Genomic DNA, 26039 nt, shown 5'->3' with positions numbered 1-26039 from the left:
CCATGAATAGGATTAAGGTTATTGAATGGATTATTCATACAAAAGAGGTGAATATGAGAGTTAATCTTCCAAGTAATGGAGATGTTAGGTCAAGGTGGTTTATTCTCATTAGTAAAGAATAGACAAACCTATTAATTCTCCATTAGTAGAGAATTAATTCTCCCCTTTGTGGGGAGTTGAGTCATTGTGATTCAATGACCAAATTTATTGCCTTGAGAATCTCAAAGGGTATAAGGCGTGGTTTAGATCTATACAAACCCAACTCCTTCCTTGTATGTGGTGTGTAATAAAGACACTTCTCACACTTGCATTATTTGTTTTACAAAGTTCATTTATTTCTTTAAGTTTGTTTAAGTGTTGTGCTGTAGCTTTTCACTCCTTAAAGGGATTAGAAGAACTACCTCATCTTCTAGTTGGAGGTTGTTTTATCTTGGAGGTGGTGGTGCAAAGAACCCTTGGTAGTAGAGTGTATCAATTACCTTAAAACAACACTCAATGTGTGACTCAACCTCATTCATCGTTGGTTCGTTCGATTGCAACATCAAGCTCTCCGAATTGTCTAAGGATTTCCATCTTTCAATTATATTGCGATTTCACTATTGTGTTTTGTAGAATTTGTAATCCAATTACTCTAACAAATGATAGAAATGATTTATGGGTTTTAAAGGAATAATTTCTTGGTCTGTTGAATTGGATCTTGGTAATGAGACTCCACCACGATATTACTAGACGTCCCAACGAGATCATTTTGGCTGCAATTGCTTCAAAGGAGTGTGACATCAAAATTCCACTCGAGAAGGCGATCTTCGGGCTTTTTTTTTTGGTAGAAATCTTCGGGCTCCTTTGATTAAGTGTAACTGTGTAAGAGATGTGTTCTATTTGAACTATACTTTTATTTCCCTTATATATAATTACAAACTTCCCTCTCTATGGGGTAAAAGCTCTCCATGTCAGATGACACGGAGAGACCAAGAGGGGAAGACATGGAAATAAATAAACGAATACAACCACAACAACAATAGGAGCCAAGAATAAAAATATTAGGAAGACGAAGACACAGCAGAATATATATAGGCAGAAGTGGAGGATCAGGAGTTAAGCCACTCCTGAATGAGAGAACGGAGGGAGTGGTTAGGAGTGAGTAGCTTGTGTTCAAGCTTTAAGTTGGTCATGGGTGATGTCTCATGTCCTGTCCCTAACCATTCTGCTATAGCTCCTAGCTCGTATGAGAACCCATCTGCAGCTACATGTGGATTATGCATAACCTCCTGCATGGATTCCAGAAAAAAAAAATTATACCATAATGACCATTAGCATTATTAAATCAATAAATATGGTAAAGGTCCTTGAGTTCGGATTCTCTTCTGAGTTCTGTCAGTAGAGCTCACATCTCTTCGATACATATTAGGAAGAGGGTTCATGTGGGGCTACTGTGGCTTCTCACTGCTTATTCATCTTGTCATCACTTAGCAGTGGGTTCCACTCTTAATGTGTAATGTATAATTGTGAGGGGAGCATAGATCTCTCTACCTTAACGGGTAGAAGGTACAGACTCAGTCATCTGGCCAACATGCTAAGACCCCGAATATGTAGGTGATGCATTACCAAAATCTGAATATCTTATGTAGCTATTTAGGTCTTCTAAGAAGTCTTGACCTCTTACTTATGAGGTATTGGTCTTTGCCAACTGAGTCGCCTCGTGGTAGATTGGTGTATTAAATCTAAGAGCGAGAAAGAGAGAGAGAGAGAGGTGAGTTAAGAACTTACTTGCAAAATGGGGCAGAGGAAGATGTAAGGAATATCACCCGAGTCCCTACTGCTACTTTCTTCTACCACCATTTCAGATCCTTCCTTCTCTATGAGTTGTACCGCCTTTCTTCCAACTTCTTCCACTTCCTTCATCACTGTGGCTGTCGTCAATTCCATGCTTTCGATGCTAGAAACACACTTCAATGCTATACTTGCCAATTCCATCGCCAAATCCAACGGCCATTCTCCGGCCATCGCATCCAAAATCTCTTTCAGAACCCCAGCTTCCACGGCATTTCTTACTTCCTCCACCAGCCCATCCCTTCCTCTACCAGTCAAGAGTTGCAGAATCACAACCCCAAAATTATATAGATCCGATCGCAGCTGTGACTGGTCTGAGCAATGAGATAGCTTGGACGTAGTGATCTTAGCCACGAAGTTGCGATCGAGCAGAACGTTGGAGAGATTCAGTTCACCATGGACGATGGGCCTGGGTTGGGCCTGGTGTAAAAATACCAAGCCCAACGCAATCTCGGCTGCGATTCGAATGCGCAAGTGCCAGCGAAGACGACTTGGGTCCCTCTTATAGATAAGATTAGAGTTAGAGTTTCTCTGTACGCTGAAGAGTAGATCTTGCAAGCTACCATTTCGCATGTACTCGTACACAATACATTTCAGCTCCGAGCAAGCGCCAATCATGTTAACCAGGTGGGGATGACGAAATTGGCTTTGTAACTCTACCTGCACATGTAATTCCGGTTAGGTTAGGATAACTACCAAATTTTAGGGTTTTAAAGTCCATTATGTTTCAAGGAAATTCAATACTGTTGTGGATTTCTTAGCATGAAGGCCTTCTCGATAGAGAGTCCAATGTGCTCCTTGATGCTTTCCAGCACATAATAGTGATAAGGCTCACTTATAAATATTTAATAAAAATAAATCATAAATAGAACTTTAATGGATAGCATGTAACCCCTACAAGGAAAAGTGTCGAGGAGATAATCACTAGCCCCTTAAGAAAAATTTAAGGGCGAAAACAATAGGTAGAAAGGTCATTGCCCTCCATTGTTGAATCCAGAATAAAACCAAAATTAGTTGAATTTTGGATACAAAAATCGGTAAATTTTGGTTAATATATAGCCAAAGTCTGAGCGATATTTTGCATTTCTTTGTGTCGATCAGAAAAAAACTTTGCTACCTACCAAAATTCGACGATATGTTTTTACCATGAAAACAAAAGGGCAAACAGAACTGGGCCATATTCTTTGGTTCGGCAATTTCTCCAAGCTGCAAACCAGCGAATTTTGTCTAAAGTTCTAACCATCGTTAAATCCTAACTCTGCCCTCTGGAAAAAAAAAACAAAATTCTCTCTCCCGGTTTAGGTTTTGGGTTTCTGTAAGGAATGAGATTGATGAGGTCGGCTCGTTTATGAGGATGAGTTTTAGAAGAATATACCTTGTCTCGGAATTCTTCTTGAGACGTAACGGTAAGCGAATCCGGCAGTTCAATGGCGATAGCCATATGGTTGAGCCAACCTCTGTACGAATTCGTCTGATCTTCTCTCTTTTCCACCTTCATTTGCTGCGAGAAATGATCAGTAGCGGCTTTAATCTCGTCGGCCGTGAACTCTCTATAACTGAAATCTAGATGATCAGTTCCTGATGAAGAGCTCGTCGTGGCCGCAGCAATGGCTTCCCTTTGCCTACAGAACTCAATTCTCCGATGTAACAAGTCGCGTTGTCGACGCAACTCCTCCATCTCTCTAAGTATCTCAGTCCTTGCTGTTGTGGAATTCTCCAACTGGGCTTCGACGTGTGATTTTGCCAGAGATGTAGATTGGAGTTTCGTCGCTAACTCGGACTGGAGTTCAAGAATGGAAGGTAACCTTCTCTTGTTCTCCTCGATGTCGCTTGACACTTCGTAAATGTGTTCTCTCGCTGCTTCAATCTTGTTCTTGAGCTCATTTCTATGGTTGATCTCTTCACTAATACGAGCTTCCAGTTCTACAGCCTACAACCCAGAACAAACCGCTAAGCAGAGAGAGCTTCAAACATATCTACTACGACACAAAACAACCAAAAGAAAACTCATACCCTTCGATTGCATAAAGTAATTATAGATTCAGCTCGCAATTGTCTCTCGACGCATCCCTTGGCTTCTTCCCTTCTTTCCTCAATGAACTTTTGAGCTTCCTGTATCTTAATTTTCAAGGCTTCGACTCTGTTTGGGGCACCCTGAAACAGCACCAATTAATTTCAGAAGGTCAGGTGGATGCAACTTTTGAGAATCAAGCAACTTTGATCAAACCAAGCATTTTCTGGGTTTTGGATTTTTGGGTAAATTTGAGTTGCTATTGATTTAGGGAACCCATACTCAACAGTCTCCGCCAATTATTTGTGAGATAAACCAGGAGAAAGTTATTCCATTTATATGGTTGCCAATGAAGAGTAGAAAGTGTTTTTTTTTCCTTCCTCCACAGAAAATCCAAATTGAAATTCACCCCAAAAGAAAAACATCAGAACTGAAATAAATACCCAAGTCGGGAGAAGTGGAGTAGAATCTTACCAAAGAATCACCACTAACAATGTGTTCAAGTTCCAATTTGGGTATCTCTGTAGAAGTTGGCCGCATGGTGCCCTCGTTTTCAACCAAATCAGAAGAAGACAATAAGCCCTGGAAATAGCTTTCAACTTCTGGACCATAATCCTCCCACCAATCACGCGTACTAGAGCTCACCGACTCTGTGTCCATGGCGGCCGAAGTAGGTAGCAAGCCTCGATGATGATAGCCTTTACCAAAAGCTTGAGGTTCATGGCTGGCCACGTTGTCTACAAACATCTTACCAAACCATCCTCTCACACTTGCTTTTTCTTTGATCTTAGCAACCATTACTCCTCTCTCATCTTCCATGAATTCTTCATCGTTCTCTTCTCTCAGAAACACCAATTTTCCTCCACAGATTACATACAGTTCACAGAAACTGGGTTTGTTTCTGTGTATGTAAAACGATACACTGATGGCCCCTTTTGCTTTCCTGAGTGAAGAACCAAAACAAGAGTCTCTCTAATAAGTTTCAGGAGATAATAAAATGCTTGAATTCTTCTTAGCTACTTAAACTAATCACTTACGAGTACTGCTCATTACCAAGATGACTGTCTTACGAGCGTGATCCCCATAACCAATTTGGTCACTTGATGGCTTGAGATGAATCCAACGATAGCTTTGTGTATTTGTTCCTCTGATCTCTCCACTTTTAGAACTTCAGTTTTCGCCTGAGCAAGAGAAAGCATGAAATCCCAAACTAAAATCTATTAAACTGAACCTCAAAAGAGAAGGGAGGACATGAATCAAACCTTGCCGCAGAAAGCCCTGTACTTGGCTAAGAGTTTGTCCATCTTCTCCTGCTCACACATCCTAATGATATCCAGCTTCTCATCGTTTACAGAACTTGCAGGAAGCTTCCCAACTAGTTTATGAAGTAAAAGAACAAAACCCACTTCAGTTTCTACACCCAACTCCTCCAAAAGAAAGAATAGAAAGAAAAAAATTGGAAAAATCAATCCAATTTCTCTGTTATGAGAACATATAACTTACATGGAGTGCTAACCAAATCCTTGGGATTATTATCGACATGAACAATGACGAAACAGATTGTTTGGGAGCCAGACCATTTCTTGAGCGCCCAATCCAAAGTCCCCAACCCTTCAGTCAAATCGTTCCCGACGGCAACATAGACCTTTTCCATTTGAGCATCCATGTTTTGCTCCGGTGACGAAAACGAACTAGACCCATCGGTTTGACTACCGGAAAACAGCATATTTCCTGCCTGAGAAGAGAGAACTACGAAGCCATGAGTTAAATCCAAAGATACCCAGAAAGAGATTAACAGAAAAGAAAGCTGAACAACTGAAAACTGTAGAGGGAGAGACAGAGATTGGGGGAAATGGAAAGGTAAAGGAAGTTCAGGTGGCTTTATCTAAACTCTTTCGTCAAAATTTCAAAAGTCTACCGTTTCTTTATAATAAGGAAACCTGAACTAGTTGGGACGCAGGCTCATGTTAGACTTTCTATGACTTTATTTTATTTATTTAAATTTTTTTGTGAAGATCAGGTGGGGAAGATTGTTCACCCACGAAAGCAAACAGTCCCAAGATTTGTCTGTTCTGGTTATCTCCTTTCTGTGATGAAGGTTTCTCTCGGTTATTTGTGTTGAAGAACCTAACCATAAATAATGAATGTTCATATATGGAAACAAAATTACCAGGTGATTGTTTCTCAAAATGATCTACTTCACTAAGAGCAGTTCAAAAAGTTGACTTCTTGTCGGAGGAAATCCATAGTTTTTTTTACGTTTTTTTATCACACAATAGATCTAAGATCTAAGTCTCAATGTTAATAAAATAATTCAAAGGTGTGACCTTCTTTACATAACTCACACCTCATTGTGTGGTGAAGAAAGGTAATATGAAACTCTAAAAGGCTTGACTTTTAAATCTATCAAGCCATTTATTTTTAATGTCAAAAGGGTTGAATGAACAAGAACAATAAAAGTAAGAAAAGAGGCTGAGTTTTGAGTAATGACAGATTTTGTACAGATTTTGTGTACGAAAACAGCTAGTAGGTCTCACTTATCCAATGATGATGGAGAAGGTTTTTTTTTCTATAGGAAAAGCATAAAGAACCAGCTTAAAACGCTTACTTCCATATTTGCCAATTCACAAAAAAAAAAAAAAATTAAATACAGAAGTTGAAGAGCATATTCAGATATTCTTAGTATATAGAACTAATTTAGCATTTCTACGTTATGCCAGACCAAGGACCACACTGTCCAAATATAATCTATAAGAACGTGGCCTTCTTCTTGCTTTCAATAATAGGTTTTGCTGAAAAAATGAGTATAGAATAATGACATCTATGCGGCTTATCGGTCATGGAGGATTGTCGATTCAATACAACTAACATCTAGACCAAATTAAAGAACTAGATTAAAACATAATCAAGATTTATGAGCCACTTACTAGTAAGAGGTTGGAAAGTTACATGATGTTGGGTCTCATGTCAAGGAAGGTGACTCGAGATTATATGACAAAGTCTTCTAAGAAGAACCATGTAAGAAGGTAAGCTTTTTAGTTGATGAGTGAGTGAGGAGATAGGGAGAAGAGGAAATTACATGGTAATGAGACTCAATACTTGGCTTTCTTGCTCACATGGTCAAAGAATTCTTAGCAAACCCATCAAAGACGTGAATGGTGAAGTCAACAGTTAAAAATAGTTTCTCTTTGATTATTAACATGATTTGAACTAAAAATATAAAACGGTTTTTCTTAACATTACTATAATTGGTCTGATCTTATGAGTTTCATGATCTTCAGCTTGTCCACACTTCAAAGGGGTTTTTCTTCTTTTTCTGGTAAACTGGTTTTTTTCTTTGAAAGGGCCAAGAATGGTCGACTAAGGTAGGAAAAAATATACGGTCTGGAATATCAAATGTTCCTAGCAACAATGCTACTACCAAAATAGTGAATATTGGTGATTGACCTGTGATCTGAGGCTGTCTTATATAAATAAGCAAAAAGAATATACCGGGGGTGTAGCTCATATGGTAGAGCGCTCGCTTCGCATGCGAGAGGCACGGGGTTCGATTCCCCGCACCTCCATTGAAAATTTTCATTTTGTTCAACTAGTAATTTCAGTCTTGTTTTGGGTCATATTTTTGGGTCATGCTCAGAACCGTCAAGCCATGCATTTCACCATTTGAGGTAAACTCTCTTTAAAATTTAATTATTACTAGTTAAATAATATGGTGCTTAGGTGGATAAATTTAAAATCAAAAGATTTTGAGTTATTTTTGTTTTGCACCAAAAATTCACTGTTACTTTTAAATTACCATTTTGCCCATAGGGGTCAATAAATGACGAACTCCATTTCGCTTTTCCAAAAGCTTTTTGTTTTTTCTGTTAACTTTAACTTTTAAATTACCATTTTGCCCACAGGAGAAAGGAAAATAATATTTTTTATTTTACAAAACTTCATTTAATTTTTTAAAAATTTACAAAAGAACTCCTTGAATCTCCGCCTACTCATTGTAACTCTTTTTGTCCAAATTAAACTCAAACTTTGTCAACTCTCATTCTCGTGATTTTAACAGCCTCATCTATCCCTGACCCACCCCCACCAAGGCCCTACCATTCATACCTGAAATGCATTTAAAGTATTAAATGAAATTATTAAAGAAATTAAATATCTTCATGAGAAATGAATTAAAACTTAACAACCTTATGAATGCATTTAACATCTCAAAAAAAAAAAAAAAAATTGCAAACACAATGGAAGTCCCAAATGTCAATTTCTATTTATGAATATCAAAACTATATACATTTTTAACATCATTGTCTAATGGTCAACGCGTATCCGTAGTCCAGTCAAAATTATAATTTGTTTATTTTCACTTCCTATGTACGTTAATTAATATTTTGAAACTGAAAATCAAATAGGATCTCTCAATGTTTCCTTAGTTATAAACACACAAAAGAAATCATTTGCAATGTGCATTATTAAAATCATCTCAACTACCCAAAAGAGATTTGATACTCAAAATGTCAAAGTCAAGGCTGTTTGCTCTCAAGCTATTTGCTCATGCATGAGTCAATCACACAATTGCTCACAGGAAATCTAATAAAAAACCACAACATTCTAAAATGATTGATGAATAATACTTCTTAATAGGCATTAGAGGCATCAGATAGGAATCATTCGAATAGTACCTGAAAGTCTACGGATCTAATTTTCATATGCCCATATCTTGAAGTTTGAATCCATTCATTAATTATAAGAAAATATAAACAGCTTCTCATGAATGATTTCGTGATGATACATGTTATTTTGTTTATACTTGTACCAAACACCAAAATCTTTTGACAAAACGATGTGAATGCTTCATGCTAACAAGAACTAGTGGCATATCCTTAATATTCTTAGGCATCTTTAGGTAACTCAATAATAGTTATATGTCTCATTGTAGAAATAATTGTGAATTAATTGCACTTGTTTAAGTCTAATTATAGACCTGCATTTCCCTATGATTTTAAGATCATTATTTCAAACAAGAGCAACAAGTCAAACCTCAAGTCAGCTTTCACCACCTAAGAACTTAATAGGCATATACCATGCTGCCACAAACAACAATATACACTGGCCAATGGGGTTGATGAAAGAAAGAATATACATGCTAAGTAAATAGTTTATGAAAACTGGGCACCAAGTCAACTATATTTGACCTACATTTTTGTACCTAACTTCCACCTATGCCATGGAATATCATCATATCATTGTCTCACATCCTTTCTTTTCTTCCATATATACTAAATGATAATATTTTGACAACACTGAAAGAGAAAAAATTGAGATTTTAGCCCACTTACCCTGTGAGTTAACAGATCCAAAGGTCCCTTGCATACATGTCTTAAGTTTCAGTACAAATAGAATAGCACCCATTACTTTCTACCAGAAAGAAGAAAAAAAACAACAAAAAATAGGGTTTGGTAAAAAATGAGCTTTGATCACTTGTTCCTGCCATAGGTTGCAGTTGGAGGACCTTGACTTTATGCACTATATCATATGAACTGAAAAACTTTGATGATTAAAAGTATAAAGGAAAGGCATCAACACACGAACAAGGATTCAAGGAATTTCAATATCTTATACTCCAACCTAACTGATATGGTCGACCACAAAACCTACTGGGTTCGACCATGAACAGACCGGTCGAGCAGATGCTGGTCGGACCATGGATAAACCAACTGATATGTTTTGTACAAGAAGCAACGTATGCTGACAGAATTATAACTCTAACCTGCCCTAGATCTTCGAATAACACTCCTAGTCAAGTAGGGAGGGAATTCGGCAGAAGAGATCTATAGGGACTCTACCATGATTGTTACTACCATTGACTGTTACAGGAACAATCTTCAAGGGGGACACAGTTTCCCTCCTACCAGAGCATGAATGATATCCCATTCAACACGAGCCAGGAGGGAGAGGAAGTCTCGAGAGAATCTTTTAGGAACATACAAATAATTTACATGGGTTTGTAAACCCAGGATGGTGGGTCAGGTGACTGCTCGTCTATGAATGGAGGTGCGTTAATTTCCTCCAAAAAGGAATGTCTAGAATCTAGATTCATATTTGAATAGTTTTTGGAAGTCCAGGTTCAGAAAATGGTGATGCAATGGACAACTGTACTTGTAATCAGGCATAAAGAAGCATCAACAAAAAAAAGTCCCACGAGCTACAAATATGGTGCAAGAGGTCCGAATAGAACTAACTATTTCTCTTAAGGATGTTGACAATTTAAGTTAACAATTTACCAAAATTGTAAACCATTCACAGGGAAAACAGTAAGAAAACCCAGTGTTTGAGGTAAAATGCATTCTTTTCCTATAAAATGTGATGAGCAGGCATACAATACAGCTAAGTAAGATTATGCATAGCTACTTACAAATTTGGCCCAAAATGATGTCAAATAAATGACATACCTAGGCATGTCTGTTCACGGTCTCCCCCTACCTTTGAAATAGCATCCTTTCTCTACTCAAAAAAAAAAAATAGCATCCTTTAGATTTTCCTCCTGACACCTTTTGGGCTGCTGTTTGGCGATGGAGAAACAGTAGGTTATCACATAGGCATAGAAAAGAGACACCTTAAAGTAGCCCACATGGTTGCAAGCTTCCCCTGTGCACCCACCTATCATATGCTCCTTGCATCATCAACAGCCTCCTCAAAAGCGGAAGACAGACAGTCAGCAAGGCTAGATTGAGAATTCGACACATCAACTGCTTCTGAAACTCTGGCTCTCTTTAGAGCAACTGATTTTGGAAGCCAAGATCTTAAAGAATCAGGGGTACGCTGAGCATTCACTTCCACACCCAAGCTTCTTACAACTGGAGTCAAGAACTTCCACGGGTCCTCTACCATGGTCTTGTTGTAAAACATATCTGGTCTCTCATGTGCTGAGACAACAGCCTGGAAACCATGCCCTCTTCCACCACCTCGTCCTGAGCCAGGGCTGCGGCTGTTACCAAACTGATGACGGTTTCCTCTCCCAGAACTTGGGCTAGGGCTACTACCCCATCCGAGACCAGGACTTCTCGGACTGGAGAAGCCAACACCTCTTGGCGAATGGGAGGGAAAGCTATAGCCACCTCTACCACCAGATCTGTTCCAGGGAATAGGAGGATTTCCTTGGTGCCCTGGTAAATGGCTAGCAATTCCAACTGGGCTTCTCCAAGAATCTGAACCACCAAAACCCAATGATGCTTCATATGTTCTTCGATCAGGAGTGCAATTATTGGGAGAATAGTTACTGTGGTATTGATGAGTAGGAGATGGACCAACAACAAAGTTCCTTGGACCTGATTGAAAATAAAAGGAAGAAATGTCCATTTAGACACCGAAAAAATATAATATCCTTCAGGTGGCTCACACTTAATTTCAACTACAAAGAGAGCATCATTTGTGTAAAGATTTATCTCAAAGTTCAATGCTAGAAAATATAAAACTCTAATGAACATAATTAATGGAACAAAGACAGCACACTAGAAAAGGTGGACAATAAGTCTGGAGCTAAATTACATATAAAATAGAAGTAGCCGTCATAGGACAGTGGACATGATAAGACTTTCCTGGGTGAGTGAGATCGTGCAAACTATTATTTCTGTATGCAGGATTGAGCAAGGGGGGAAGACTATGGGAGCATTTCATTTTCTTTTAGTTGGTTGTGAAGAAAAAGAAGACTGTCATTTAGTCCTTTTATGAATGCAACTATGCAAGTAATATAATTTTCAGGACGATGGTACTGCAGGGATCCAAAATGAACAACCCTTATGCCAGAATTTAGAGAAGGATACTTTCACAACATTCAAAGGCATCAGGACTTTTGCCTTTTTTTTTAGGGTTTTTTTTTTTTTTTTTTTGGGGGGGGGGGGAGGAAATGGCATGCAATACGCGTAAATGCACCATTCTCTTTACCTAAGAGACAGGCAACATAATTTTAAAAAAAACTCCATCCAAGGGAAGTTGGGTTGCAGTTTCTTAACAGTAAAAGTTTAACAGGACATTTCTACAGTTTTAAGTTACTACTGCTATTATAGAGCCAGTTGCTTGAGCTGTAGCTATCTGGAATTTAACCCAATGAAGTAATACATCAACCACCCTTCTCTACTAATTGTTGATGATATTGTTCTCTTACAAGCATACGTCCCTCAAAAATGGAGTTTGGCTACTTAATGCATTTTCCCCCTAACTTGAATGTCCATCTCAAAGGGGTATGTAACGGCTGCTGGGACTGAAATTTGCTGTGTAGCCTATTTTAGGCTTTTTGAACACATTGCTGCCCTCAGATTTATGAGAAAACAAGTCTAAATTGAAGTAATGGCTAAAATGCCCTATGCTTTGTTAATTCAGGATAAGAGCACAGTACAGTTCAGGATGGAAAAGGGGAAGTTTCTTTGTCCTAGTTAGTGCAAAAATTAATTATTTTCATATGCTTGGTGAAAATAAAGTACAGTTTACGTAGAGCTCCATGAAGCAGTCAAGAACAAAGTTCAACACAAGACAATTGTGGGAGAGAAAGAGAAGATGGAGAGAGAGGTATATCTGTGGGTGTCTTCTCCTTGTCTTGTAATCCTTTATTTATAATAGAGAGTTACAGTCCTATACTATTTAGGAAAGTAAATATCAGTCTACATTACAACAAAAAATAACCAAAAACTATCATCCCTAAAGTGCTCTGACTTGGGCCACAAGAAACTTGCGGCCCATATATTGGTTCGACACCCCCCCTCAAGTCAGAGAATATATATTACCAAGGTCAAGTTTAACACATCCAGATTTGAAGGAGGGTCCATAAACTGCTTTAGTAAAAAAATCTGCCAACTGATCATGTGATCGGACTAGATGGGTAACAATGGTGCCTTTTTGTACTTCATCTCAAACACAATGGAGATCCACTTCAATATGCTTAGTGTGCTCCATAAAGATGGAATTTCTAGCTATGTAGATTGTTACATGGTTGTCACATAATAGTTTCATAGGTTCATTCTAAATCCAAGTTCCTGCATAAGCCCCTTAATCCAAAGTAATTCTAACACTGTATGAGCCATTGCTCTGTATTCGACTTCTAAATTGGAAAGTGCCACCGTGGTTTGTTTAGTGCTCCACGAAGTGATGAGATTTCCACCAACGAAGGTACTATAACCTATGGTAGATTTTCAATCATCTACAGAACTTGCCCATTATGCATTTGAGTATGCTTGAACTTCAATACTTGCATTGGGTTTTTAAATTAACCCTTTAAATAACTCAAGATCCTGCATACAACTCCTCAATGTTTCTTCTTAGGTTTTTGCCTATACCTACTCACCACCCCCACTGTATAAGAAATATCGAGTCATGTGACCGTTAAATAAAGTAACATTCCCACAAGCTGTCGGTATATATAAGGGGTCTTCATAGTCCTCATTATCATAATCAAGGCTAATTTTTCCATCCATTGGGGTTTCAGCTAGTTTACACTCAAAGTTTGCCAGTTTTAGCTAGTAAATCAAGGACATATTATCTTTGGGAGAGGCTTATTCCTTGTTGATTTCTCACCACCTCAATTCCCATGAAATAGATTAGTTGGCCCATTATAGTTATTTGAAATTGCGGCTGTAAGTAAGCTTTTACTTTATCAATGCCTTCCCTATCATTTCCAAATAATGATAATGTCATCTACATTGATAACTAAAACCACACTTCTGTCTCCTTCCTTCTTTACCATCACTAAATGATCTGAGTAGCATGTTCGGAAGCCAAGCCAATTTTTTAAACTAAGGAAACAAACTTACCGTACCATGCTCTTGGTGATTGTTTTAAGCCATAGATGGAGCTATAGAGTTAACATACCTTGGTAGAATTCCCCCCTTAAGCAACATACCCAGGAGGTTGGTCCATATACACTTCTTCTGTAAGATCACCGTATAAAAATGTTGTTTTGACATCTAACTGGTACATGGGCCAAACCAAATTGGCAACAACTGAAAGAAGAATGCGAACTAAATTTCATCTTGCCACTGGTGATATGGTCTCAAAATAGTCTAGGCCATATGTGTGAGTATATCCTTGGGCCACAAAACGCACTTTCAAGCGCTCAACTGTCCCATCAGCAAGGTATGTAACTATGTACACCCAGCGACATCCTACAATTTATTTTCAAAGAGGTAGGTCCACTAATGTCCAAGTGTTACAAGAATGCATAGCATCCATCTCAGTGTGCATTGCCCATATTACGGCTGTACCATGATTACTTCGACTTGATAGGAGGTGTAGCTATTGTCGTTACTTTTTTTGGGGCAAAATCTTTTGGTTCATTTGCTGTGCGTTAGCTCTCCGTGGCTTTTAAATTATATGGGCCAGCTGGCATCACACCCATGTGGGATTGTCTACTAGAGCTCCAGAAGCAGCAAGAACAGAGTTCAACAAGAGATGATTGGGGGGGGGGGGGGGGGGAGGGGTGGGGGTGTTTGTGTGTGTTTCTCCCCCTCCTCTTGTAAACCTTTTAGCATCAAATAGAGTTACAGTCCTATATTATTTGGAAAGTAAATACTGTCCAACTTACAACACAAAATAACCAAAAACTATCATCCCTAAACTGCTTTGACTGCCACAAGGAATTGGGCCACTATGGAGTGTTTGACCCCCCCTCAATCGGAGAATACCAAGGCCAAGTTTGGCCTCCAGATTTGGGGGTCATCTGTTTAGTAATAATTTGCCAACTGATCAGGATCGGCTAGATAATTGTGCCTTTTGTATTTCATCTCAACGGTGAAGGTCAAGAGTCCACATCACTAGGTGCCCAAACCATTAATTCTTGCCGGGGGGGGCCGCGGCATTCTTATCTTTTCCTGGGCTGGTTCGCGGAAAGTGTCACCGTGGTTTGTTTCACCCAAGATTGGCATTGGATTTTGAGACTCTATTATGAGTCGTCCATGTGATCGCCTTGGGGGGCCAATGCTCCATTCACCATCATTGACTTGATGAACACATTTTGTGTTTTTTCTAGGCTACCCCATGACAACCAAGTGAACATGTTGAAGATACTAACCTCCTATTTTCACCTTGAGCCCAATCACATCAAATTAGGGTTTTTTTTCTCCTTGTTGTTTAATATAGTATTTATTCATCCTAAAAAAAAAATAATGTGCACAAGGACCTGCAGACCTCAACCATTGAAGGTGCTAAAGCCAACCAAAACAATTTTTCAAGATCCTCACACTTTCTATACCATCTACCTTTGTTTTCCAGATACTACAAAGTAGAAAAGAAATAGGAAATTATCTTCTATTATAAACAACATCTTCTACAATCAATGCATTTCTCTACTTCACTATACTGACTTGCACCAAACAGAAAGAAGCTTACTGCTACAATAATCTTTTTAGAAGAAAAATATATTAAAAAATAACAATAACAAAACAACCATGATCTAGGCATTTGCATACAGTCCACTAAGGAGAACTCATAAATAAAAGAGAAGGCATAAATGACAGTGTTGAAAAAGCACGCTACCTGAAGGAGATGATGGGAACCTATCAATGGGAGACCCACTACTGGTATAATTTTGTGGTGTCTGCATGCTGCTGCTCCTCCTCTTGTTAGCAGAGAAAGCTGCCATTGGGTCTGTGTAAAAATCAAACCGCTGAGCTGCAGGTGAACTTCCATCCACCAGTGGATTTGCAGAGGGTTCAATAAGTGGATTGGATAGGTGACCAGTAGAATCATCAGCTATCTCAGAAGCTTCAGCCTCCACTCGCATCGCTTTCAATCTCTCTCTCCTTTTCTCTGATTCTTCCATCTGATACAGGGACAAGCTAACGAAACAAGAACATACGCTATATATACAAAAAAATACTGCAGTTACACATGTTATCAAGAAGGAGAATATACACGTATACAGGATAGAGGATTTGGCATGCTCTCAACTCCAGCTAAGCAGGCAGCCTTGCTCCAGGAGTGAGATGGATTTCTATCTGTACCAAGGATGGCACTTCTTTGTCACCGGGTGTGACTGGCAACCCCATGTTGTTCAGTGAGCTGCATCTTTAATCCTTCTGATCAGCAGTGCAATATAGCTACAGTTTGGCTAAATTTTCAACCATTCAAGTTAAATCGTCCCCAACCCTTATTCTTCTTCAAACCCCTTAAAGTATAAACCCTAGATTTTCTTACATTTCAAGAAAATATCCACAAGCCCTAAATCCTAAAACAATCCGACCATCAGAACATTACAATACTTGGATCGAATCACCCTCGTGGAGCACAATCCAGGCCACATCCCATTCTGAATGATAGAAACCCCATCCTTCATATTCTGTCACCCCAAAACCCAGAAACCAAACCCTAATTTGTTGCTGTAAACTTGCACCAATCCCAGCAAACTTTTATTATCTGAGAACCCACCAAACCTTATTGTTAGAATCACCTACAATCAGTTGATACAACCCCAACATCAAAACCTAGGTTTCACCAAAGCCCGATGCCAGTTTTTGACCTTACAAGTTCATAGCAGATCCAGGTTTCTGGTTGGATTCCTTCCAATTAATGGACAGATCCTCCATCGCCAATTTCAAAGACTCCATGGAATCATTAGCACATGTAGATAGTCTAGATAATGAATAAACTTTCATCTGTCCATATTACTGAATGGCAGCGTCCCTCTTCTGCTGGCCTCACCAATGTTGGTGTGGCTGCTCCTTAGAAAGCTGCTGTTCGACATAGCTATTGTACTTTTACTTCCTAGGCACTACACAGAGTCATCGCCTTAGGTTCCCCCCATTCTATCTTCATCATCAGACCATAAAACAATGTGTGTTGTGACTGTTGTCTTTTTAGTGTTTCTTTCAGCATACATTTCCAGTCACCAGGGGAAGAAATGAGGCTTCAATTGGGTTCCATTTATAAAGTAGAGTGGACAGTTGAAGCATTAAATTTAACACATCTGTTTTCTTTTTCACACCCCAAATTACTTCTAGAAGAAAAGATTTTCCTTTTCATTTGACTTACCTATACTCAACATGAGTTGCAATACACCATTTTGAAGCCATCAATACCCCTAAGTCTATGAAAGGTGATTCAATGTTGTTAAAAGGTAAATCATTCAGTTCACATCAACATTAAATTCAGCACAACAACTTAAAGAGCGTCATATAACATAAAATGGTTGGCAATTATTAGATGCTGCAATTAACTTAGTATAGTTAAATGGCATATCAAGTTATCAACTACAAAATAAAACGAGCAGAAGAGCAACACTTAATTATGATATGGAGTTCAGCTATTGAATAGAAATAAGTTAGTGGGAGATTCTGATCAGAAAACGCCCACGCATTCTATCAAACATGTAGAATGCATCAACTGTTATTACTCTCCTCATCATGAAGAATAAACATAAACTATTTTGCGATAGTACAGAGCAAAAAACAAGCAGCTACAACAAAAACAACAAGTCGTAGGATCAACACTTCACCACTAAATAGTTCAAAATACAGTTTTCTCCGCAGGTCAGACAAGATAGAGAAAAAGGGGGGGGGGAATTTGTATTATCCACCTAAAACGACCTAAATTCATACTAATAGAACAAATAGATCACATAGGGACGAGGGTTTATGATTTTATGGATTCTCTTTCAGCGACAAAAAAATGAAAAACATACTCCGTGTTCAAAGATTTTTGAGAATTCGAAATTCAATTACGGCTTGGAGAGAGAGACCTTACCTTAATCCGATGCTATGCTGCTTCCTTTATAATCCGTCAGGTTGCTGTTGGAGTGTTGATGAGGATAGTGAATTTGTATCAAGCCTTTTTGCTGGTATGCTAGGGTTTGGAATCGGTTCTCATATCGCGGATACAATAAAGCTCAGAACCGGGAAACATTTGATTTTTGGAGGGGGGAGAAAATATTGATATACATGCCTCTCCCAGAGTCCGGAGGAAATGTGCAATTCAACTTTCACCTATCAACTTTTATAATTTCCACACAGATGCTCTGTTTTCCAAATTAGTTTATTATTAAACCCACTCCGTTAATTGGTCACTGAAAAACGTTTTAAAATTGATTCCTAGTTGAGTTTTTTTTTTTTTTTTTTTTAAGTGGTTGATTAACCAAAATAAAATGTCGAATATAGTGTTCCAATGTGCTATATGTTTAAAAATCGTTTGCATGAATATACACACAAATTTATTGCCATTTGACATTTGACAATATGTTATGTTCACCCTGTCTAAGTTTTTCTGATCGAACCTTGTGTTTTCATGCATCTATCTTTTGTATTTCTTGCTTTTATTTGATGTGTCTGTATTTCCTTTGGAGTTCATGAATGAAGATTTCTAACTTCTTACCCAAAAATATATATATATACATACACACAAGTTTGGGAGTTACTTTTCCTGTTTTTGAGACCCCAGTGGAAGGTTCTCCCCAAGAGCCTACCTTCAGGTCCACAGTGACTGTGAACAATGTCAAATATGATTCTTTGACTGGCTTTTTCAATTATAAGGCAGCAGAAAAATGAGCTGCAGAAATCGCTCTTATGGAAATAACAAAATCAAATCCCAGTTTCAACCCAGTGGTGTGGTTCCCTTCCCATTATTTTCATTTTATTCTTTCCTCTTAATTGGGCTTTTGATGCAAGTTATGATTAAGAAAAACCCACCTTAGGTTCCCAATGGGCCCAAACGTTTTGAATTGAACAATCTAAATATATATATTTGTTCTTACAATTCTAGTAGAACACAGTGAAAGATTGCTCCTATACAGCAAGAATTAATTATCTGTTCTTACATCATTTGTTTTTTTTTTTCTTCTTCTGGGCAACAAGGTAAGATTTTGATATTCACAAATGCTTGAACACCTGAGTGCAGAACAGAGGTGACTCTCTCTCGATGTGAAATGCTTTGTGTTTCAATTCTAGAGGGTGATTTATAAGTAGAACTTTTAGCAGTAACACTTGCTCGTGGAATAATGGAAGATGAGGAACTAGCTAGTCATGAGGACTCTCAAAAGCAAGATATGTGTAAGATTTTTATATACTAAATGAAATGATTGGTTTCTGTTACAACTTACATTGAATTATTGGTTTTTGTTTGTTGCAACTTGGGAAAAAACAATAATTTAATTCATCAGATCGAAAAAAAAAAGTGGTATAATATATTGGAACAACAGTAAGATCATATGATATGAAGAGAGAGAGAGAGCGATGCCAACTATTTATAATTGAAGTATTCAAGCTAAGGATCTTTACCAAAAAAAGAGCTAAGGAAATTTTAACTCTTAATCTATGGTATAAATGTAGCATCCGTGAATGCCATGACACCAAGTGGGCGGGCCACTCCGGGCAACGGTGCACGCGCGCATTATTGGAAGCAGCTTACTATTGGCCTCAGATGCGTGATGACATAGAGGTCTACGTGAAGACTTGTCTTGTATGCCAACAAGACAAGGTGGAGCAACAACCACTTTAAGGATTCATAGAGCCACTCCCCATACCATAACGGCTCTGTAAATAAATCCGACCATTAAATGTATTGAATTAAATTTGAACTGTTTATGATGGACAACTCAAATTTAATTCCACCAAATTTAATGGTAGGATTTTTAGAACAGTTCAGCCAAACAATTTACATGGCTGTTCAACCACCACCTTCCCTTAATTTATTACCTATAATTAACATTTAAAATATCAATATTGAATATCGTATCAGTCAGGTCATTTTAAGTGAAGCATCGTCTTGTATCAAGTATTGTATTGCATTAGGTAATGCATTTTAGTACAATCTAATAGAGAACCGTATCGGTTGTATCTAATATAGACACGTATCAACTAGTTTCGTGTCATGTCGTAAAATAGTTTAAATCATACTTATAAGTTATTGGTCTTTACCAACTGAATCAATCACTTGGAATTGAATCATATTTAAAAAAAAAAGTGAACCATTCAAATATATTAAGTAGTTAAATTTGAATAACTCTAATGTATTATAAAAAAAAGACCATATCTTAGATGACTAAAAACCGTCTATAAAAAACCAATAGTATTAATAAAAGACGGAGTTTCAAATAGAAGGAATCTCACAAGTCACAAGACAGGTCACGTGAGTGCTGTTTGGTAGCCCATATGGTTGACTTCCCAAAAACAAAAATGTAACAAACAACCCACATGAAGATTTTAATTATTATATTAAAACAACAATTAATCATGATTTTGGTTGGCAATTAGTAAAACCAAGTTGGAGAATCAGGTTCTTCTTCTACCTATTTAGTGGGGGCACCAGACAAAGTAGAAGCCTCGGCCAACTCAATTGGGCATAATTCTTAATGAAAAATCTCATCAAGGAATGATTAGATTTCTCCTTAGAGAAATAAAAAATAAAAATTATTCCATGTGATGACAACATGAAGGGGGAATATATAGCAACAAGAAACATTTTTTCTGGCGAATTTTCTCCTAGAGCATAAATAGGTTGGGTGCATTGCACTTGGTAGTTGATGGAACCTGACTTCTATTATGCATTTCTATTGTCTTGGTGCATGTATATGCTTAGGGATTCTTCTTATTAATCAATTTTAATTATAAGTTTTCTAGCAACAAATCAATTTTATAAAATTAAATGCCAACATTCTCAACCTCTTTCAACTCATCCGTTAGGTTCTAATATTTATAGATTAAAAAGAACTCATCTTGTTGATGTTCTTCGAGATACATGAATTTGTTCTTTTAAATAAAGTTTATTTATGTGGGGAATCGAGTGTGCATTTATAGAAAATAATCATTGTAATGTTAAAGTACTATTTTACTATACATAGACCCTGTGGGGTCAACGGGAATGATACCGATGGTGGTTGCAGGGGAGGGGCGGTGGTGATTGCTGGCAAGATAAGGGAAGAAGATGGGTGAAGCGATTCCTTTCTCCACCTATGGTTGGGTTTAGAAGGCAAATTTATAGAAGGGTATTTTCATCTTTACGCATACATGAGGATATTTTCGTCTTTCCTAACCTTTCATTGACAGTCAAGAAGGATAACTTGATATATTGCATTATGTCATAAGAGGCGCCGTGATATTTTTTGCATATAAGGGGCAATCAAAGTTTAGCCCTCACTCCCTGAAAAAAAAAAACTCAAAAAATAATGAATAGAAAGATTAAATGTGGGCCTACTCAGACTAGTTGGGTCCATTGCAAGAACAAACAGATGCGAATTTAGTGGCCCATTCGTAGATGGATGCGCCCGATTCTACCAAGTCTATCTATTTAAAATGGAAGGATAGTGGAGTGGTTGAGAACTCTTCTCTCAGTGGAGAGATTGTGGGTTCAATCCTTATCGGCGACATATGTAATATCCCAGTCACAATTTTTCTATATATAAAACGCCTTTTGTTACCAAAAAAAAAATTGAAGGAAAAGAGTTCCATGGTGCCGGTGTGCCAAGGAATCACTGATACCTCCAATTTTTGGTAAAATCAGGGATTTCCAAGAATCCATGTGAGATGAGTGGGGAAAGAATCTATGCATGTTATCAAAAGAATCTACCACATCACAACTTAGTAGCATGTGAAAATTGGTTTTTTATTACATACAAATTTGGTCAAAGGGGAAAGAGTGGGAGTGATGTCTCACATGCAACTTTGAAGAAGAGATTTTATCATCCACGATGTTAAATGCAAGGGTCATGCTTAATGTGCATCACTGAGTTACCTACTATTCAGATCAATTCTAGTGCCACTTGCTTTGGTTTTTTTTTTATTTTTTACTTTTTTGAATTACACTACTGAAACCCCCAAAAAAAGGACAGGTCGAGATTCTACCACCATTTTAGATCTGGACCATAGAAAGCTCAGTAATCTCCAAATGCAGAAGAATCTCCTACTCCACTTTAATTAGCATTGTGCAGATTTAATGTGAGGAAAGAAATGTGAGACAATGTAGAAATGTGTTTTTCTTTCCTTTTAAAAACATGTAATGGGGGCGTAGGGTGGTGCGCCAGTATCACTTATCACTTCTCTCAATTCAATTATTGAATATATTCAATTTAGAATTGTAGTGTGGAAGAGTGGAGAGTTTCTAATATTCAAAATCCAAGTCAGGAACTGTACAGCGGTTGGGAGTGGGAACCGCCAATGAAGGGGAGATGTTGCCCACGTGGCAGACAGCATCGTCAAACGTTTCACATGGGTCCCAACTAGCCCCACATAGCTTGATGAGCACTGGATACTTTCTCACCATTCCCACTCCATGTCCCCCTACCCAATCGCACTATAATTAATTTACATCCAACCCCATTACCAATTTATATTTACAACCCTTATCCTCCTTAATCCTTCCCTTGGATTCTTCTCGAGTTGTTGTTGAGCTTTACAACATCAATTCAAGTCGGCTAGCTGCGCTGCCAGCGCCAACTTCGTTAGCTATTTACTTCAGTCTTTCACCACCCACGGAGGTAATCGCGAACCGGACCGCACCGACAGGTAATGCCACGTCATTTTTATTTTTCCCATGTTATTAGTTTTGCCAACTGTTTGTATGCTTGGATCAAAGGACACGTGTCTGATTGGGTGGCGCGTAGAATTAACGCACTGCTCACTAACTTTTCTACTTTATCACCGCCTAATACCGACATCTTAGTGTGTAAGACGCGTTTAATAAGGAGTAAGCCATGCAATTTGGAGATCCTTAAGCTCTCATTGGTCCACAACTCCATGCATCGTTAAAACTGGGGCCCACTATGGAGAAGTGCCTCGTCGCTTGGGCTTAGTGGCTTTCTTAATGTGGAATGGTAATTTCGTTTCACATGTTCCAACGTAAATACGGCTTCAAAACCAATCTGAATTCTCCAGCCCTGAAGAGGCTTTCTATATATATTTTATTAGTTGCAGTAATGGGTCATCCATACAAACACTAATTTAATCGTTTTCATCACAACCACCATCTTCCCTCTCCCTCTCAATCAATCCTTTATAAGGAACCCTAGCTTTCACTCTCTCTGAAAAGATCGAGTACTCTTTATTTGTAGCAGAAGAGAAGAGAAGAGAAGAGCAGCTATGGAAGAAGATGCCAGATTCCCTTCAGATACCGATCTGGACTTGAGCTTCACTAGCTGCGCTTCCAACACCTCCACTGATCGTACCTTCACATCCTCAAGTGCTCGCAGCAGTCTCACCTTAAGCTTCAACGACTCTCGCCTCTCCACCTCCAACTCCGGTCCAAGGCCTCACCAGAGATCCGACCCTCACTGGTTGGCTATCAACGCCGCCACCAAGCTCTCCTCCGACGGCGCTTTGCACCTTCGCCATCTAAAACTCATCCGCCACATTGGCAGCGGAAATCTGGGTCGTGTCTATCTCTGCCGTCTCAAGGACTATGATGGTGCCAACTTCGCCCTCAAGGTCGTCGACAAAGACGCCATCACCGCCAAGAAGCTTTCACACGTCCAGATGGAATCTCAGGTACTCTCCACCGTCGATCACCCTTTCCTCCCCACCCTTTATGCCCATCTAGAGATGTCCCACTACTCGTGTCTGCTCATGGATTACTGCTCTGGTGGGGATCTCCACGCCCTCCTACGCAAGCAGCCGGGGAATCGTTTCGGCATCAACGCCGTTAGGTTTTTCGCGGCGGAGGTTCTGGTGGCGTTGGAATATCTTCACGCCATAGGAGTGGTTTACCGGGATCTGAAACCAGAGAACGTCTTGATAAGAGAAGATGGACACATAATGTTGTCGGACTTTGACTTGTGTTTTAAAGCTGATGTGGTCCCCACCGTCGAAATAGCCACGTCAGACGCATCACTGAGGTCAACCCAATTTCAGAAGAAGAAGAAGAAGAAAAATAGCCGTTACAACTGTTTCGGGAGGCGCCGCCGGAAGGCGGAGGAGGAAGTGGACGTGAAGAGAGAGTTCGTGGCGGAGCCGACGGCTGCGTTCTCTAAGGCATGCGTTGGAACCCACGAATATCTCTCGCCGGAGTTACTGAGTGGTAACGGCCACAGTAACGGAGTTGACTGGTGGGCCTTCGGGGTCTTCGTGTACGAACTACTATACGGACGGACGCCGTTTAAGGGAGAAACGAAGGAGGTCACCTTGCGCAATATAGCGTCGTCAGCGCCATTTAGGTTCGTGGACTCTGACGTAAACATAGCTGGGGAAGAAGAAGCCCAGGCGAGAGATCTGATACAGAGATTGCTGGTGAAGGATCCAAGAAGGAGGCTAGGGTGCGCCAAGGGTGCCACGGATATCAAGAAGCACCCTTTCTTCCATGGTATCAATTGGCCATTGATACGTACGTATAGACCACCAGAGGAGGTTCGTAGTCTTCTGGGTTCGACACGGAAATCGAAGATGGTGACTAATAGGGTTTGTGCAACTTCTTCATCTAACTTGTCAAAGAAAAGGGTTTGGTCATGGAAAGGTTTGCTTGTTCTTCGACATCGAAGAGGACAGGTTCGAAGCTGATACCAGCTATATATGAATTAATATGGAAAAGAAAAACACATCAGGAAATGGGTTTTGTAAGAGCTAGATTCTTCTGAGGTAGCTTGAGTTTTTTCTCCACTCAGGAATTCTGTCCCTCTAGTTGGTTTTGTATATTCTTGCGTAAATCGGCAGCTGATGTATATAAAAGTGATGTCATTAAAGAGATTAATCGAGAGTGTGCAGTGCTTTCAAGTTTCGATTCTTATCTCTCCATTGTCTAATAATATTGCAACACTGGAACGAAAATATGCATAAAGGGTTTAGAAACGTGTTTGTAGATCTTAGGTGTGTGATTTAAAAAGCTTGCCATTAACAAAAATTAGGTCGATCAAATAGTTTTGGTGAATCAAAATCTAACTAATTTTATAAATTATCTCCATAGATTTGAAACATGATTTGAATCTCAGTAAATCTCGCCGCCCGCTATTGCCCGTGCATAAGGGTTTAGGGTTTAACGGTGGGATTTGACTACCTAACAAAATCTAGGTAATTCAAACGTTCATATAAAAAGAATTGATATAATTCAGATTGAAAAAATTATAAGAGCTAAGGGTAGATCTAAAATAACTTTAAGGGAAGGGTTGAGAAATGATATACATAGCTTAAGTTTTGTATCTAGCATAGACCTCAAAATGAATTGATTGAAAATCAAGAATCCATATAACTGACCCCATTTAGTCAAGATTTATCATCATTATTGTAACAAAGTTATTTATATATAAGATCTGAGCACTTCAATGTGGGACTCATGGCTAATTCTTGTATCACCGCTAAGATTGAAACTTCCAATAAAAAAATCAGCCAACTTATGAAGCAATGGATTACAAGACAGAATCTAACATGGTTAGCAAGCTTCCTTGATTGTTCTTTCCCATGTATTTCAAACTCTTGGATTGAAGTTTAAGCCACGAAGGCTCCAGGAAATTTGAAGGTAAAGTAGCAAATCCCTCCTTATTTCAGGGTAAAGTAGCAAATCTCTCCTCGTGTCACTTTCTATTTGTTCTTACTTTTCTCTCAAAACCTTCATATCTGGTTTCGTAAAAATTAATATTGAATTATTATCTCTCATTCTCTCTTGATATTTCAAAACGGTAGGTTTCACTCCTTTAATTAATTATGTTGATTTAAAAATCCATTATACTTGATTAGATGTATTTTTTTTTCCTATCTTCTCATCCATTTTGAAATATAAAAAAAAGTCAATTTAAAAATTAACGCTTCTTGGGGAATTGCTTTTTTTCTTTCTAATTAATTTTTTTCATTTGGAGTTTTAATTACATCGCCCCTCATTCCCGATTCCCCTGGCGGGCCGGGTCCCGCGAGGGGCGTTTCATCATCAATAAATGTTGACGTACCGTTTGCCCTCCTCTTTGGGCTCGCTTCTCGTCCACCCGGTTCACCTCGTTGCCCCTCCTGACGTGGGCGCCCCCTTAATTTCATTTCCACTTCACTGGGTTGAATAAAGATTTGATCGAGCCGTTTTGGTTTGAGATTGGAATGAGAGGGTTTGATTTTGTAAAACTTAAATCCTTGTAAAAATAAAAATAAAGGCAACCAGCGTTGTCCTCTTCCATCGGCGTTCATGCCCCTCGGTCGCCCAAAAGGAGATATGTAATAATTAATTTTTGGGAGAATCATGAGTAAAACTTCTATGAAAAAAGAAGAACAAATACAGAATAACTATAGAAGAAAGAAAGAGATTTCACTAACAAAGAATATTGCTTATG

General features: G+C 38.7%; 2 protein-coding genes, 1 non-coding gene and 1 pseudogene across 4 annotated transcripts; 2 read left to right on the top strand and 2 right to left on the bottom strand.

Moving 5' to 3' along the window:
• Positions 1-836: 836 nt before the first annotated feature.
• LOC149017115 (U-box domain-containing protein kinase family protein) lies at positions 837-5789 on the bottom strand. Its single transcript, XM_089151437.1, has 8 exons — positions 5345-5789; positions 5104-5216; positions 4895-5022; positions 4316-4784; positions 3844-3984; positions 3206-3760; positions 1768-2490; positions 837-1268 (listed from the first exon to the last, which is right to left on the bottom strand). The coding sequence occupies exons 1-8, from the start codon at positions 5565-5567 to the stop codon at positions 1089-1091; spliced, it is 2532 nt and encodes an 843-aa protein (XP_089007563.1). The 5' UTR covers positions 5568-5789; the 3' UTR covers positions 837-1088.
• A 1545-nt stretch (positions 5790-7334) lies between these two features.
• Positions 7335-7407, top strand: TRNAA-CGC (transfer RNA alanine (anticodon CGC)). Its single transcript has one exon. It is a non-coding gene; the product is annotated as a tRNA-Ala (tRNA).
• Positions 7408-9860: 2453 nt separating this feature from the next.
• Positions 9861-17746, bottom strand: SIC (hydroxyproline-rich glycoprotein family protein). 2 transcript variants are annotated; one of them, XM_089151436.1, is made up of 3 exons: positions 17556-17746; positions 15356-15641; positions 9861-11160 (listed from the first exon to the last, which is right to left on the bottom strand). In XM_089151436.1, exons 2-3 carry the CDS (start codon positions 15639-15641, stop codon positions 10496-10498), a joined length of 951 nt encoding a protein of 316 aa, XP_089007562.1. In that variant the 5' UTR covers positions 17556-17746; the 3' UTR covers positions 9861-10495. The 2 variants fall into 2 exon arrangements, with proteins under 2 accessions (XP_089007562.1, XP_089007560.1); XM_089151434.1 differs by having other exon boundaries at positions 9862-11160; positions 17561-17746.
• Positions 17747-22742: 4996 nt separating this feature from the next.
• On the top strand, positions 22743-24550 carry LOC149017112 (serine/threonine-protein kinase WAG1 pseudogene; annotated as a pseudogene).
• Positions 24551-26039: the final 1489 nt, after the last annotated feature.

This window comes from Hakea prostrata, chromosome 4 (assembly GCF_041222555.1).
Source record: "Hakea prostrata isolate BN-2017 chromosome 4, UWA_Hpros_2, whole genome shotgun sequence".
NCBI lineage: Eukaryota > Viridiplantae > Streptophyta > Magnoliopsida > Proteales > Proteaceae > Hakea > Hakea prostrata.
This window is presented reverse-complemented; position numbering and strand designations above follow the sequence as displayed.